Source organism: Lissotriton helveticus, chromosome 6 (genome assembly GCF_964261635.1).
Source record: "Lissotriton helveticus chromosome 6, aLisHel1.1, whole genome shotgun sequence".
NCBI lineage: Eukaryota > Metazoa > Chordata > Amphibia > Caudata > Salamandridae > Lissotriton > Lissotriton helveticus.
The window spans coordinates 241,341,548-241,357,586 of NC_136067.1; the positions used below are offsets into that span (position 1 = coordinate 241,341,548).

The 16,039-nt window shown below is 45.4% G+C and overlaps 1 protein-coding gene across 1 annotated transcript in view; it reads right to left on the reverse strand.

Moving 5' to 3' along the window:
• Positions 1-14,551, reverse strand: part of TNFRSF21 (TNF receptor superfamily member 21) — a 257,647-nt gene extending 243,096 nt beyond the window's left edge. The window contains exon 1 of the mRNA XM_078647690.1: positions 14,213-14,551. Coding sequence (XP_078503816.1) covers positions 14,213-14,305 — 93 coding nt within the window. The 5' untranslated portion in view covers positions 14,306-14,551. The remainder of the gene's footprint in view (positions 1-14,212) is intronic.
• Between the last annotated feature and the right edge of the window lie 1,488 nt (positions 14,552-16,039).

Sequence of the window (16,039 nt, forward strand, 5' to 3'; positions counted from 1 at the left end):
TCTTGACCAGTTGATCTCTAAGTGACGGACTCCTCCTAAATGTTATCTGCGGGTAGTCCGGTAATGATCTACCTATTATCTGGCTTGTTTTTAAGACATGCCAGTTCCTGCATAATATTGTTCTCAAAATTCCTGCTTTACTAGAGTAGGTAGTTATGAATCTACAGGTCTCATCTTCACTTTTTGGAGATTCAACTTTATCTCTGAGTAGATGATGTCTAGGCAACTTCTCTACCTTAGATAAGATTTTAAGTAAAAGTTTTTCACAATAGCCCCTCTTCTTCAGTCTATTTATCGCTTCGTGTGATGCGATGTAAAAGTCATCTATATTAGTGCTATTCTTTTTCAGTCGAAGAAGCTCACCATATGGTATGCTGTCTTTCAAATTTTTTGGGTGGCTGCTTGAGGCTTCTAAGGTTGAGTTGCCAGCAGTCTCCTTCCTGAATAGGAAAGTACGTATCCGCCCTTGTTCAATAAAGACTTTTAAATCTAGGAAGGACACTTCTGTTTTGCTTATCTGCCCACTGAAATGTAGATTCAAATTATTCTTGTTCAATTCATTTATATATTCTTCGGCATCTTTTTGAGGACCTTTCCAAAGGATAAACAGGTCATAAATGTATCTGTGCCATAAAATGAAACATATGACCCAATCTTTATATTTATTTGCCCAGGCCACCTGCTTCTCCCACCAGCCCACGAATAAATTTGCGTAGCTGGGGGCGAAGCAGGTGCCCATAGCAGTTCCACGTATTTGACAGTAATGTTGTTTCTCAAAAAGGAAGATATTGTTAGTTAGGCAGAGATTGATATACTCTAATAACATTTAATTGTGTTCAGTGAACTCGAGCGATCTGCCGTTAAAAAAAATACTTACAGCTTGTAGACCCATCCTATGTTCTATTACAGTGTACAAACTAGTTATATCTAAAACAATCATTAACATATCTTCCTCCCAAATGAATGCCCATGATGCTCTTGATAAAGTGTATGGAGTCCCGAATATAAGAGGGCAACATTTGTACAAAGCCAGTTAGGAAGTGATCCACGAATTGGGACATTGCCTCGGTTAGGAAACCAATGGAGGAAACTAAGGACGGCCTGGTGGTCTAGTGGCGTCCTTATGCAGTTTAGGCAGGTGGTAGAAAGTAGATGTAACTGGGTGGGGACACGTCAAAAATTTAAACTCACTGTTGATCATATTTCTGTCTGCCCACTTCTGTTCATGATATTTGTGTATGCTGTCAAAATATTCATCTTTAGATATCTTGGCATAACAAGTAGTATCAGATAATTGCTGTTCTGCTTCCCTAGTATACATTTCTCGAGACATTAAAACAATATTCCCACACTTATCTAAAGGCTTACATACCAAATCTGGATCATTCTTCAAATGTTGTATCGCTTCTCGTTGCCCTTTTGTGAAATTCATTGCCATTGACAGTGGCTGAGTCGTCACTTATCGCAATCCGCTCTTTTTTGACTAGTTCTTCGAAAACATCAATCGTGTCATAGGGGGTTGCCGGAATGAATGTTGATTTTGGCTTAAAGGTTGTCTGTATCGTCTTCTGTTCCAAGCAATTCCTCCTGACTTCTATTGTTTTGATTGTTGTGTCTTGCGAATCAGTTGGATCTTGACTCGACAAGATCTGTAATGTTCTTAAGTCTTCCCCAGTCAGGGTAGTTGCTCCCCTTGTGGGTGTCATCTCTGCAGGAGATATGGGAACATTCATGGCACTTTGTTGTTGTTGGCACCTCATTGTAAAGTATTTTCTTAATTTCAACTTACGTGTGAATAGGTAAAGGTCAATTCGTGTTTGGGTATATTCAAGTTTCTTTGTAGGGCAGAAAGGTAAACCCTTTTTGAGTACTGTCTCTTCATCTCCGATATATATATATATCCATATTATATATGTATCAGGATTTATATTGCACATATATACCTGGGAGACTATAGAGCGCTGTACATTATGGGAGATGTTGGAAAAGGATGGAAGATCACTCAAGGCTCCACCTTGTAAAGACAACTACTTATGCCACAGTATTTGTGTCACTATAGGTCAAGATACATCCCTTGTAAGTCGTTCTAAAGCAATGACAATATATGGTATTCTGGGTTCCATATTTGCTCTTTCATAAATAAGGTTTTGCGCTTCCATGCTCTAACTCAGAATGGTCCCAGCCCGCTAGACTCCTTTTCAGGCTTATCACTCACTTACCTCCTTATCCTCTACCCAAACCCTAACTGTATGCTTCTATTGACATGTGTTATCACCTCTATGTTTAACCTGGATAAATAAGAGTTTGTACGAACTGGAATCTGCCATGAAACCGTACAGAAGCACAGGCCAATATCACATCCTCGCGTGCATGATTTATCGTAGGACGAAACATGCATGTATCAGGGCTTCAATCGGATGAAAGCTCCAACAACTGGAACTCAATCCATAAAAGACTAAGCTGTGGAAGCAACCATGTCTTCAGCTGCGTCCAGAAGGACAGAACCATGTGCCAAAAAATAAAACCTTGTGCTTAAGGTGCACAGGACTACAATAATTTTGAGCATTGAGGAGCGCAAGCGAGAGGAGGGAATATAATGAGTTTGTTTACCTACACTAAAGAACACGTTGTAACACGCCGCACAGCCCAGGCGTATCGGCTACAAACGGACACTCTGGAACATGAAGACCCTGCCTGGCTTAATTTTCCCAATGCCAGTCAATAGCCTTGTTCTAAATGTGCTGAGGCATCTGATAAGGTGGGAAGATAGATCCACGAATAGGATGCTATGGGCGCTTAGTTTAGACGACCATAGCTATAATCACTGAAACTCTATGGGATTAGATAACAAGCATTGGTACTGCATCGGGTTTGCCTATGTAATAAATAAAGAGTTGTTTTCATCAATCATCGCCCGGAAGATGGAAAGAGCTCCCTGGCAGAGAACACAGGAGTAAAGAGAATGTGCTGCAGCAGCCAAAAGGTGCTGACTGGAGAGCAAGGGACGCCGGTTTGAATCTCTGCGCCACGCAACATCCTGCGATTCTATGCAAATAGCTTAATCTCCCCAAGTGATAAATTGTTACACAAATATGCCGCAACAGTAAAAGGCAAAACTCTATGAAAAGATAGTTACATCAAAGCAGATGTTAACAGTATTACGGTAGCAGGAAACTGATAAGAGAAGCAGATGAAGAACAATCATTGGTAAATGCAGGAAAATATGATACAGCCATTAGAAATGGAGGAAAGGTAAGTGGCACCCACAGGAACAAATGGGAAGCCGGGAAAGAGAGGAGGCGTGATATAAGTCCCTTTTAAGTTGATATTAAAAACAATAGATTTCTCAAGCACAGCACAAGCGATGCACAGGCGAAACCTAAAAATGGGACAATTACGTGCAGAGACTTGGGTTGCAATCTGTAGAAAGGACAAGTTGTCAATAACAATCAACTCTATATTCATAATTAACTGCAGCCAAGGTTGCATAGATGATGAAGCTGTAAAGCCAGAAATAACTGGGCAAGAGGGAAGCACCCTCACTAACATTCACCAAATTATAAAGGACCACTAGCCTGAGGGCAACAGTGAAGTTTCTCAGATGCTGAAAAGTGGTACAAAGGAACGAAATAAGTTAATGCAACTGCAATACCAAAAAAAGAGAAATTGGAAGATACAGCTGTGCATGTTTTACTAGACATATAGTCTGAAGCTGATTTAAGAAAAAAATAAGCTGAACCAATGATATTGGTATGTAATTTTGAAAAACGTTTAATAAAGAATTGCGAAATATAAAAAAAAAAAAAAGAAGGAGAACCAGCGGGTCAGCACAACCTATAGAAAACAACACAAAAAGTGGCCCTCTGCAGGATTTTAAATGTCAATGGACGTATACACTGTTTCAAGCCTGGATCCACTGTTACCATCAGGGTACTTTAACCCGTTGGCTGCTGCCGTCGGCCATTGGCCGACGCGACCGTGCCAGTTTTTTAAAACTGGCCGCACTGCCGCAAAAAAGCGGAAGCAGCCAAAGGGTTAAACCACGACATGACTTCTGAAACTTCTGAAACTGTAACAACCACTCAGATTTCACTTATCTGATTTATTTGTGCAATCTGAATACTTTAGGTTTCTACAAATAAATCTGCTGAACAGCATTATGAATTCTCAAGTTTGATATTTGGAAAATCAATATCTTTAGCTAACATCACAAAGAACCAGAAATACATCAAAATTAAGCTGTGTGTTTGAGGAGTTATAATTCAAGAAAAAAAAAGACAAAGTATTGCACTTTTTTTTAAGTGGAAAAAGATGTAGCTAGGTATTACCTATGAAATGCTGGCAGACAAAGAAACACACCAGCAGACTGTGCACAGTGACAGCCAATATATCAGACTATTTCACTGGTTAGAGAGGTGGCCTAGTGTTGCGGGTGTTGGGGGGACTGAGTATTATTTTATTTTTCATCAGACCCAGAGCAGGAGAGAAAAAGGGAGAAAAGGGAAAGGAGGAATAAGAGAAATATAGAACAACAGCGGCAAAGATAAAAAGTAGGGATAGAAAAAGAAATTGCAAGTTTGAGCTAATGCCATTTAGACACAGAAAGTGGAAGCAAAGGCTGGCGATAGAAAAAGATGTGAGGTGGAATCAAAACTGGGCAGCCTTGCTGGTCAGCAACACTGGCATCCTGCTGCACTGGTGGCAGGCTCCTTAGAAAAACTTTAGGCCTTAGCACTTATTTCAAAATTAAAGGGCTGAACCAGGTCACGTCCTGCTGTAATACTACACTGGCGAATGAAGCACAGATGTTATGAGGCACGAAAAGGCATATCTGGTCTATATTATGTTATCCGTTACATCATTTGTTCCAGAAGACGTGTTTCCAGTACGGGTGGACCGGTCAATGGATTACCAAGGCAGCAACTAGCGAGACATTCATAATACCCAAAAAGGGAGGGCACTTTACACGTGCGATTATCGGCCTTTTAACATTAAACACGTATCCCTAAACCGACTGATAATTCTAGCTCAGAGCAAATTCAGGTGTGTAATAAAGGAAAGAAAGTCCTGGAGACGTTGAGGACTGGCTTGAAGTAATGGAACTAACCAACGCTGCGGAGATCGCCACGCAAATTGAAGATAGGCATCGATCCCTAGCAGGCGCCTCAACGGGTCGCAGAGGCGGAAGATCGAGAAGGACCACTACACGTGTTCAAGTCACCTCGCAACAGATAAGACAGAACAAGACGCAAGCGATCGTCGTTACAGCTACCTTCACGAATGCCCCACGAATAGACACTAAGTCCTCCACATAAGATGAGGTGTTGCAAGGGTCGGACTCCGAGGGCAGTGTGGCCTTGTTCTCTTCAGCCACCCCACAGCTGATCACAGACCTGTTTGGTTGATGAACTCGTGCAAGTACTGATTTTTCTTATGTAATTGTAAGATGTAACCATGTTGCCCAGTTTAAATTAGTATCAGATTTATTGCAGAAGGCACGTCATTATTAAGGCCCCGGAACCGTAGTAGCTTAAGAATAGAGGACCAAAGTCACATACTTCCGCATGCAGAGCGTAGGCGCAGCCCCCCATATGGCAAAGGCTCTCTTCATGACCATTATGTTTTTCTTGGTTCAGTTTTGTTTTATGGTCTGGTATAGTTTGGAGACCAGACCGAGTATTGGAATTGTTGGGGGGTGGGACGGTCACGTAGTTCATGAATGTGTGGATACATAGGTTTCATTGCGAACCATGATAACACCCAATTGGATGCAACGCCTGGAACAATGCATACGCTGGGTAGATATACCATTATAACATGGAACATACGAGGTATGGGCACAAAACACAAACGACATAGGATACATGCGCACCTCCTACGCCGTAAAGCACAGATAGTGTACCTACAAGAGTCATATATGGTGGAAAGCGAGGCGATGAAACTCAGAAAGAAATGGTAGGCCAAATTTTCTCGACCTCTTACTCTAATTACGCATGGGGAACCACGATCTGGGTGCGACATGGTGTACCGTTTGTGGCACATGAACAGAGAATTGATAAACTAGGTAGATATGTGTTTGTTAGGGGTGCACTAGATGGACAACTGGAAGTGCTGGGAACAGTCTACGCCACTAATTTTGACCAAGATAAATTTTGGGAAACAGTGAGCAGGGCGCTGGCGGGGTGGGACACATGTCCATGGATCGGTGGGGGGTACTGGATGTGCCCTAAGATAGGTCGCACCCGCCAGTACGCGGAGCTGGGGTATTCAAACAGACCGAAGCATTGGTTAGGTGGGCTACTGTGTGGGAACTATGAGACGTGTGGAGGATGCGTCATCCTGGGCAAAGGGAATATTTCTTCTATTCTCCAGTACATGACCTACACACTAGGATTGACAGAATATTTTGCTCTAACAGAATAGCCATGCAAGTGCTTCATTCCACATACCTGCCCAAGACTTTCTCAGATCACAACCCACAGGAGATTGTTATTACATGGGGTAAAATACCCACCCCGGTCCCTACGTGGCGGTTGTGGCCACAGTTGTTGGAAGACTCAGTGTTCCGTAGTGACCTCTCGCACACTATAGATTGTTACTTTGCAGAAAACAGTAACACGGCAACTAGTAGGCTGGTGGATTGGGATGCCTTTAAAGCACTCATAAGGGGTAAGGCGATTAGTGTGACAGTGGGCGCAAGACAGGAACTCCATAGATCCTTGGTAGAAGTGGAAGAAAGAATGGGCAGACTAGAACAGGAGGCAGCGACTGACTGAGAACAAAAGCGCCCCCTCCAGGAGGCACGGATTAAACACGCCGACCTCTTGGAATCACTTAGAGTCATAGACTATCAGGCATATACCCTGCGCACTCATGCAGATGCAGATAAAGCAGGCACATTGCTTGCTAGATTGATACGGGATACCCCTCATACAGTAGTGATAAGCGAAATTAGCATGGAGGATGGAACAAGGGTTTCTAGTCAGCGAGATATCAATGAGGCCTTCAGGAAATATTACGCCACATTATATAGTGTGACAGAAACTGCCACCAGTGAGCAAATAAGAGGCTTTTCTTTCCCCTTTACCATTTCCAATGCTCCCGATCTCGGCACAAAAAGACCTGGCGGGGCCCATCACGCCACATGAAATCAAAACCGCTATGAAGGGGCTCCCACGTAATAGGACCCCTGGCATGGATGGGCTTCCCATCGAATTCTATGCCACATATGCAGAAACGCTAGTACCCCAACTGACGGACATGTACAAAGCGGCCTGGGAGAAAGGTTCATTACCTCCTACCACCGCACAGGCACTAGTAATATCGCTACCAAAGCCCGGGAGAGACCAAGTGGATATGGCTAACTACCGCCCGCTGTCGTTATTGCCCACTGAATACAAAATACTGAGTAAAGTGCTGGCCAATAGGTTATTGCCATATCGGTCAGAACTGGCACACATAGATCAAACCGGGTTTCTGCCTGCGCGAAGCACATCGCTGAACATTAGGAAATTACTTTATTTACTGACAGAAGCACCAAAAAGGTTCCCTCATGCGGGCTGTACATCTTTAGATCTTATGCAGGCATTTGACTCAATAAACTGGGAATATACGTTTAATGTTTAGTGGAGTAGTGTGGCTCACTGGTTAGAGGCAGCAGGCCTGAGAGCAGAAGTCGGCCCGGGACCAGGTTCAATTCCCGACGCGGCAGGGTCGTGGACCTTGGTCAGCGGACTCGATAATTCTCGCTTCGGTGCTTACTCTAATCAGGGATCCACTCGGCAACTCTGGGCATTAGCTTGCCTAATCTCCACAACGGCCCCACCAATTCCGGGGATGCCTGGCTCCACCTTAGGGACTCCCAGCAAGGGACTATCCCACAGGGAAAGCCAGGACGGGTTCCCCAGAGTTATACAGCGCCGGGACGCCCCGTTGCTGGGTCAGCTGTGCGCTTTACAAGTATATTACACAAGGCGCTACTGAAGTTTAGGATACCGGAAGGGTACATAGCATGGCTGCGTCTACTAAACAAGGCCCCACTGCCGCCTCTTATCTTTATTCTGGCACTGGAGCCCTTGGCAATGAAAATGAGACAGGACTTCCTGGGCTGGGGAGTACCGATAGGGAACACGACATCTCTTCTCGGCCTATGCCCACGATATTATTGTATATATACACACACAAGACCTACATCTGCCCCTAGCCCCAATGTTTGACTTATACAAACAATTTGAAGAATTGTCAGGCCTAGCTTTAAACACTACAAAGTCACATGCATTTTTCTTTACGGAACATACAGATGACATGAAGTTAGAATTCGGAGATACCAGACTTCAGATAGCACCAACCACATTTAAGTATCTGGGCATCCAGATATAAAGGACACGTGCGGATATGCTTGAAGGTAACCTTAATAGGGCAATTAGAGCCTTATGGTCCAGTGTCACCTTTTGGACTGCACTGCCATAGTCCGTTATAGGAAGAGCAGCACTAGCGAAAATGGTTGTTCTGACACGTTTACTGTATTATTTTACAAATTTGCCATTAATAGTGCCGCAGTCCACCTTCGCAATACTGAATACTATGTTAATAGACCTTATATGGGGAACGGGTAGAAGACGTACAAGTTTGAAGAAACGGCAAGTAAGCACTCGTATGGGGGGACTGGGAGTTCCTGATTTCCGCGCGTATTACTATGCATGCCAACTACAATGGTTATCATACTGGTTGGCGGAACATAATCTACAGCAAATAGGATATACTGACTTAGACGTAGGTAATGGAATGTTACACGCTTTGTTATTGCCAGGATATAGACCCCGAGAGACTTGCCCCCCCTATTAGACACTGTGCTTAAATGTTGGAAAGCGGCACTGCGATATACGAATGCGCCTCCTGCATACGCTGGCAACATTCCACTGTTGAGTATCCCACTAGCGAGTGGCAAACTCACTAATCGCCAGTTAACACCCTGGACTGAAGTGGGTGTTAGCATGGTAGCGGCCCTTTTTGGTAATGAAACACTGCTCGATCACGACACTTTCGCTAATGAGACGGGAGCCCCAACACACCTGTACTTAACACACGCAGATGTTGTATGTTTAAACGCACGTAATTTTGGTATATGCTAGGTTACTAATAGTTCAAAACAGCAGCAGTAAAGGAACTGTGACCAGGGAAGTTCGGGGAGGGGGGGGGGGGGGTTCAAAAAAGAGTTTCGTAGAAATCAAGAAATCTAATGGTTGCATGTAATGCCCAAATGCGGAAATAATGGCTGTTCATGTATAACGTGGATAATGTTGGAGAAACTCAATGTCAATATTGTTAAAATGTACACGTAAAAATAAGTATTTGGAAAGCGACTATGTGAGACAGGCATAAGTTGATAATTACATATTTTATTGATATGTGGTATACGTTCAAATTTAAATCAATAAAATATGTTTAAAAAAAATAAAGGAAAATGTAAAAAAGAAAATATCTGTAGGTGAAACGCTTCATCTAGCAATAATAGTCTTATCCTGTCAGTTGGTGTGCAGGATACAGGAGGCCTCCTTGGCAGTGCCCTGTGCAGAATGCAAGACAGTGAGCAGTACAGTGCCAGTTTGGGTAAGACATACAGTTGTCCTTTGGCTTCCAACTCAAGCAGAAGATAAAGAAGTCTACGACATGCTACCTACTCCATCAGGCACACAGTTTGTTAAAGAAGTGGCGGTGTAAGTCATGTCCTAAGAGAACAATTCCACGGTGAAGAACCCTTAGAAGCCTATATTTGTTTTATCAAGGTTTGGTAGCTTTCCTCACCCCAATGCGAGTACTTACAGAAACAATAGGTACAATTATAATGGTTGTCATTCATCCATGAAGGCAGAGACTACATTATGCACTAAATAAATATTTAGGGATGTAGGTTTAAACATAATAGTGGTGATCAGAGTGCAGAATCAGGTGTGCATGTGGATATGACTGTAAGGTAAGAGGGAGAGATTCTCCCACCTTAGGATACTGGAGTGGAAGGTGATGACCTTGCCAGGACTCTAACAGGGGTGGTTTGGCTCAGAACCTCAAGCGAGGCACATGGGTTTTTCAGTGTACTGAATAGACACCAGTCAGCTGAGATTTTGGGCTTCTTTGAGGGGAGAAACGACACTGTGCCCCAAACCACCAATCTCAGCCTCTGAAGGTCACATCAGCCTCTGTGGATCACTTTCTGGCAGACTTAGGGGTGTGGTCATGGAGGATGAAGTCAGGGTATAGTGACAACCGGCTTCCAGCAGGGCAGTCAGTGGCTTACATTCTCTCTCTGAACACAAAGGGAACAAGATCCCCAGTGTGTCCACCGTACCCCAGTAACAGGGTGTGGGAAAGTGCCCTTTTTGTATGGTTATTAGGGGTGGGCGGGATTTGCGAAATTGCGCAAAATCTCCGCGAGCATGCGGAACTTTGGCAAAGATGCGGAGATTGATTTTCCCACCCGTTTGCGATGTGTTTATGCGTGCTCGCGGGGAAATGTACCTCTAACTTGCCCATGCGGTCGCTAATGGGTGCGGCCATCTTGCTCGCGATGCTCATTTCCTCTTCGGGGTCGAATGACGTGTTAGCGATTGCAAACTCGCGTGGGATAGCGCAACCGGTTACCAACAATCCAACATCGCGTGGAGCACGCGAACAGATAGGAAAACTCGTCGGCGAACACAGGGACCCGGTAAGTTGCTACCACGAGCACAAGAATGCATTTTTAAAGCGCGAACAAGAAAAAACTTTCGTTTCGTGGCAGATTGCGAAAGTTTTTACATTTTCGCACTCTCCGAGGAATGCGAAAATGTCAACATAGCGCAAATTCCGTGAACGTAAATTTACCGTCCAGGCCTAATGGTCATCCCCACACTTTTTGCCCCAATGCTGATAGTTGACTCTGAAAGTGCACTGGAGCATGCTGACCAGGTCCCAGTGCCAGTGCTCTCTCCCTAAACATGATGCAGCAAATTGGTACTCCCAATTGGCAAGGACTTTAACTCCCTTAGAAGTCCATAGTAAAGTGGTAACAAGGGTAGCCAGAGCATGGGTGTTAAAGGGGTCGCCAGGGGCTGAGGCACTATTTGTGCCACCCTAAGTGACGCAAGTTAACAGATGACAGCATGCCTGTCATTTTAGATTACAGGAACAGTGCAACTGCTCCAACTCGACTGCCCTCACAATGCGCAGCAAGGGCAAAGCACTGTCTTTAATACATTTCTGTCAACACTAAGGTAGGTTTCCTAAGCCCGGAGGCAGGGTGCAGTATATTAAAGGTGTGGACATATAAATGCAAGTATATATGTCGCTATAGCAGCCCTTTCCATTAAGGGCTACAAAAAGTGTTCGGCGGTCCACAGGAAACCATAGGCTGGGCCTGTGCACACTCGAAGTCACCATCCCCATTATGGTACTGCTGAATATGGCCATGTTTGGTACCAAACGACATGCCTCCTCACTCTTGACACAAATTCAGTGTCAACATTGATGTGGCATGCACCCAGGTGGCTACCTTCGAGGTTGCCCACCCGGTTGCCCTACTCTTTCCTGTGCTCTGGCTTGCAGCCCGCACTTGCTGCTGCCAAGACAGGAATCTGACCTTCTATCAGGCAGTGTGAAGACTCCCAGGAGTTAGAAACAAAATCCTGGCAAGAAGGAGGTGAAGTCTCCTCACTGAAAGGAAGGCAGTGAGCTCCAGAGCATTTACCGCCGATGATATGCACGAAGGCTGACTTCCAAAGAGAGAACCTGCCATCCCCCTGCCCCCAGGCACATTTGCACTAAGGCAAGCAGGAACATTAGATAGTCAAAGGACATACACTCACAGGAGGCTAGCCAAACCCATAGGGTGTGCTGCCTGTTGTGTAAAGCCAAAGAAAGTGTATTTAATTTTTAGAAATGGCAGAAAATAGGATTCTGGGTAGTAAAGATAATACCCCCACCCCGGATGTGGTCACTTCAGGAACAGATTAGCTTCTAGGGCAAGTAATTCATTGGCCACTTGCACCCACATCCCAAACACCCCAAAATCTAAGAATTCAGGGACTTCTCGACCCTCAGATAACTGAAGACCCCAGCACAGTCTAAGCAATAAACCCAGGCTCCCATTTCAGCACCATGGACAGCCAGGACAACTCTGCACCGGTGCCTCTCGGGCCAGATAAAATAGAACTGACTGTTGTGCCTTGGCCCTGGAACCCACATCACCTTACCCCTCCGTGGGTTCCACATAACTCGACCTGCAAGTGACAGATTGTCACTCGTACCTTTTCTCACATTGACCACAATGGTAAAGCTTCAGCAATGAATTGCACAGTTTTATGATTGGTTCTAAATTCCACAACTCCAGTTATACGTATCCAATATCATTTGTTATAAAAAAACAACTTTATTTTTATACATTTGTGTCGTATTGCCTTTGAGTTGAGTCAAATATTTATTGTCCATGTTGGTACTCTGAAACGCTTAACACGTTATTCTAGTAAAGCCTGACTGCTCTTTATCACACTAAAATTACTAGGACTGAGCTATGGATTTATTATTCTGAATCCAAGGACCATCTCTGGGGTATCGTGCTAGTATTACATGGTGAGGCCTAACCAGTATCCCCACATAATACTCCCCTTTTCTACACAGGGTCTTTCTTCAGCTCTTACTTGGGAAGTGCCAGGATAATTTACTGTTTGTGTTATAACAAGGTGTGCCAAACAGCTGTGGAGTCCCCCCCCCCCGGCTCAGGAAGCTGTAAAACTTCTTAAGCACCCCCCGTCCTTGGCACACACATGGTCCTCATTTAGCAAGACGATATAATGTAGGTCTGATTAAAGAGAAGCTATAGCAGCATATAATAAAAATGACTTCTGTTCTCCAGGTGCAAAGACCACAAACATTTGAACACCACCGATATATGTTGGAAAAGGTGAATTTTTAGGGCTCTTCTTTAATCTGTTCCCAAGGGTGGCAGAATCAATAAATTCTTTGGACACTTGAGAAATGGTTGTTTTTACCTCTGTTAACCAAGATCTTTGGTTTCACTACAATGGTATAGTAAATACACTTATAGGTGCTTATGACATTCCTCTTCATCCACTGGTGTGTTGTTGTGTCATTCACATTTTTTTTCTTTCAGCCACTGCAGCATGCAGCCTGGGACAATGGGTCAGCACACTTCAGCCACTGGCTAACTTCACTAAGTGATGACATGCTTACCTTCCACAAGAAGTACACATCCACACTAAAAAAGTAGTTTCTTAAGTTTCAGGGACTATTATGGAAATATGTGCTATTTGAGAACAAAAAAAGTTTGTGCTTTTATCCAATGTTTGTTTTTAAGATTAATGAGAGCTTGGTAGCTTTTCCAACAATAAAGTTCTGCAATAACCATGACACAAGAAACCAGCATTGACAAAGTCAAAAAGGCTGATGGCCAACACTAGCTCTTTTGGCTTTGCCAATGCATGTTTTAAACAATTACAACCCTGTCAACCAAGCCACGGTGGCAGATGCGTGAAGAGTTGGTCGTATCATAATTATCTGTGCATATTATTTAGCCAGAAAAAGGGTTTTGCGGGTCTATGGGTAACACAATCCACAGGGGCAACAACACGGTTACAGACTAGTCTTCTATAGATGGAGGGGCATGGAATGGGTCCGCAGCAGCCAGGACCCAACATATGCTGTTCCTCCTTTGCAGCGTCTCCCCATACATGATGTTGTTGTTGTGCCCCGGATAGGAGCTTAGTAAGGCCCCTATAAGAGAATGCAATGGCTGGTCCAAGGCCCGGCTGGGTTAGGAAAGCATCTATTCTGACATGACAACCTGTCAGGTGCAAGGGTGGTCCACAAAGAACGCTGCACGGAAAACATACTACAGTTGGACAGGGAACGCTTCAACCTGCACTGTGGCAGCCGGGGTCTCCCCTCTTCCCCCAAGAGAGCTGTTGCTGTGCTGCATGAGATGTCTCCAATAATCCTTCTAACAATTAACTATGCCCCGTGAAGAGGGGTTATCTCTGAGCCCCCACAAATACCATACAAAGACGGGTCATGATACCCACTGAGAGCCTTGCAAAGCCCAGTCTAGCACATTTGATATAATTCATATAAAGTCCGCAGAGCACTGCAAGGGAATGCCTGGCCATGCAAAAAATAATGAACTGTACACAGAATGCTGCTGTGCGGCTTGCACTGTACTTACTGTCACTAAGCAGATGCTGCTGCTGCCTTGCCACCTGCCCCGGCCGGCAGCGGGCCCGGCACTGCTGCCACCGCCGCTGCAGGAGGTCCCCATGGCTGGGCGGACGGTCACTGCGCGCGACCCCGCTGTGCGGCCCCGCGGAAGCCCATGCCCTCCTATCCCCGGGCTTTGCCGAGGAGCCGCGGTAGAAGCAGCACGGGCTTCAGGTAGTAGGGCAGCAGCGTGGGGCTCTGGACGGCGCGCGGGGAGCGGCTTCCCATCGCTGCAGGTGCTGCTGGGACTGGCGCGGAGGGCGCGCGCACCGACGGTGCAGCCTGCCCGCTCTGCAGCCCGCCCCCGGGCCCAGCCGCGGATTGGACCAGCCCTGACGCCCCTGCAGAGAGGGGGCGGGGGGCGGGGATCCGCCAGGGACCGCCTCCCGAGTGACGTCATAGAAGGACAGGCGGCAGACGAAGGAATGCAGGTGCCACCGGCGTTCCAATATTCGGAGCCACTCTCCTGCTATGACGTCACTCCAAGGCAGGTTAGGGAACCGCCTAGGTCGCGCTGTGACGTCACGTACAGTAAGGGGCAGAGAATGGCCCGGACCCCCCCCACTGAAGTCACTAGATGGCAATTGCCGCCTTCAAGCGTTGTTTATGTGAACTGCATCCAGCAGCAAAGAAAAGGCTCGCTCCGTTCAAGATGTTGGCAACAGTCCTATCCTATAACAATACATTTTGAATGTGTGATTTTTTTAAGACCCGAGTTACAATTTTGTTTGGAATCAGAGAGCTTACGTTACATATACTTTTTTGATATTTACAAAACAGCATTTTGCATTATATTCCCTTATCCTCCACCATGATTCACCCAGAGCATCGCTGCAGAATTAGTGCTAAGAAGCCTGCAGGGCGCCAGGTGCTCTTCTTTCAGAGTGAGGACTGGGATAGTGCAACACACACTGCCTCTTGTTGACGCTTTTGCTGTGTTGTTTTCATGACTATGAAAATGTATCGAATTTCGTCTCTAATTCGTTACCCTTGAGTGCTGCATGACTCAGCCCCTCGGCTGGGGAGGCAGAGGAGTCCAGAGGGACTGAGAAGAGATTGCAAAATGAAGGAGAACGCCGTTACCTCACCGCGAGTCTACTGAAGCCTGCTGAGCAGAGGGCGAGTGAGGATAACTCTGTGGTGGAAAGATAAAAGTGTCCTGGTATGCACTTTCGTTCGTTGTATATTTATTTGTTCCTAGCAAGGGCGTAGCAGGTCCAGTGACACCGGGTCCCAGGGCTATGACATGTCGACAGCACCAACATGGTGCCTTTAATTTGCTACCAAAATGGGATCGGTGGGGTGAGGTGGGGTATTTTCCTTACCTATGTTTGGAGCCCACGGCCCCTTGCCCCCTTGATACACCATCGGTTGATATATTCAAAACCTGAGTTACTATTAAAAAAAATAAACAAACATTAACACCATTAAAAAAAGATGGATTTTGCACAGGCAGAATGGATTGTTACGTGATTATTATTGGACCTGCCAAACTTTACAACAAGCATTGGTTAATCTAATAGGCGTGGCTTTAATGTGTTAGGACTAGGGCTCGAGTCGTGGTACCACGAGGGTGGACGTCGACCCCCTCCCCCCCACTTATTTTACTGGGAGCTCGATAACTGAAGCAAATAGAGCCACACATTCACTCTTTGGCCTCTCTGGGGCGAAATGGGAGCTCATTCAGAACGCTGCTCACACGCTGGCTACTCTAATGCAATCACATCTAAGGGTTGAGCGAGGGGAGGTAATGAGTGATGGTGCAAGCCACCTTTCATGATGTCACTTCCTGTCG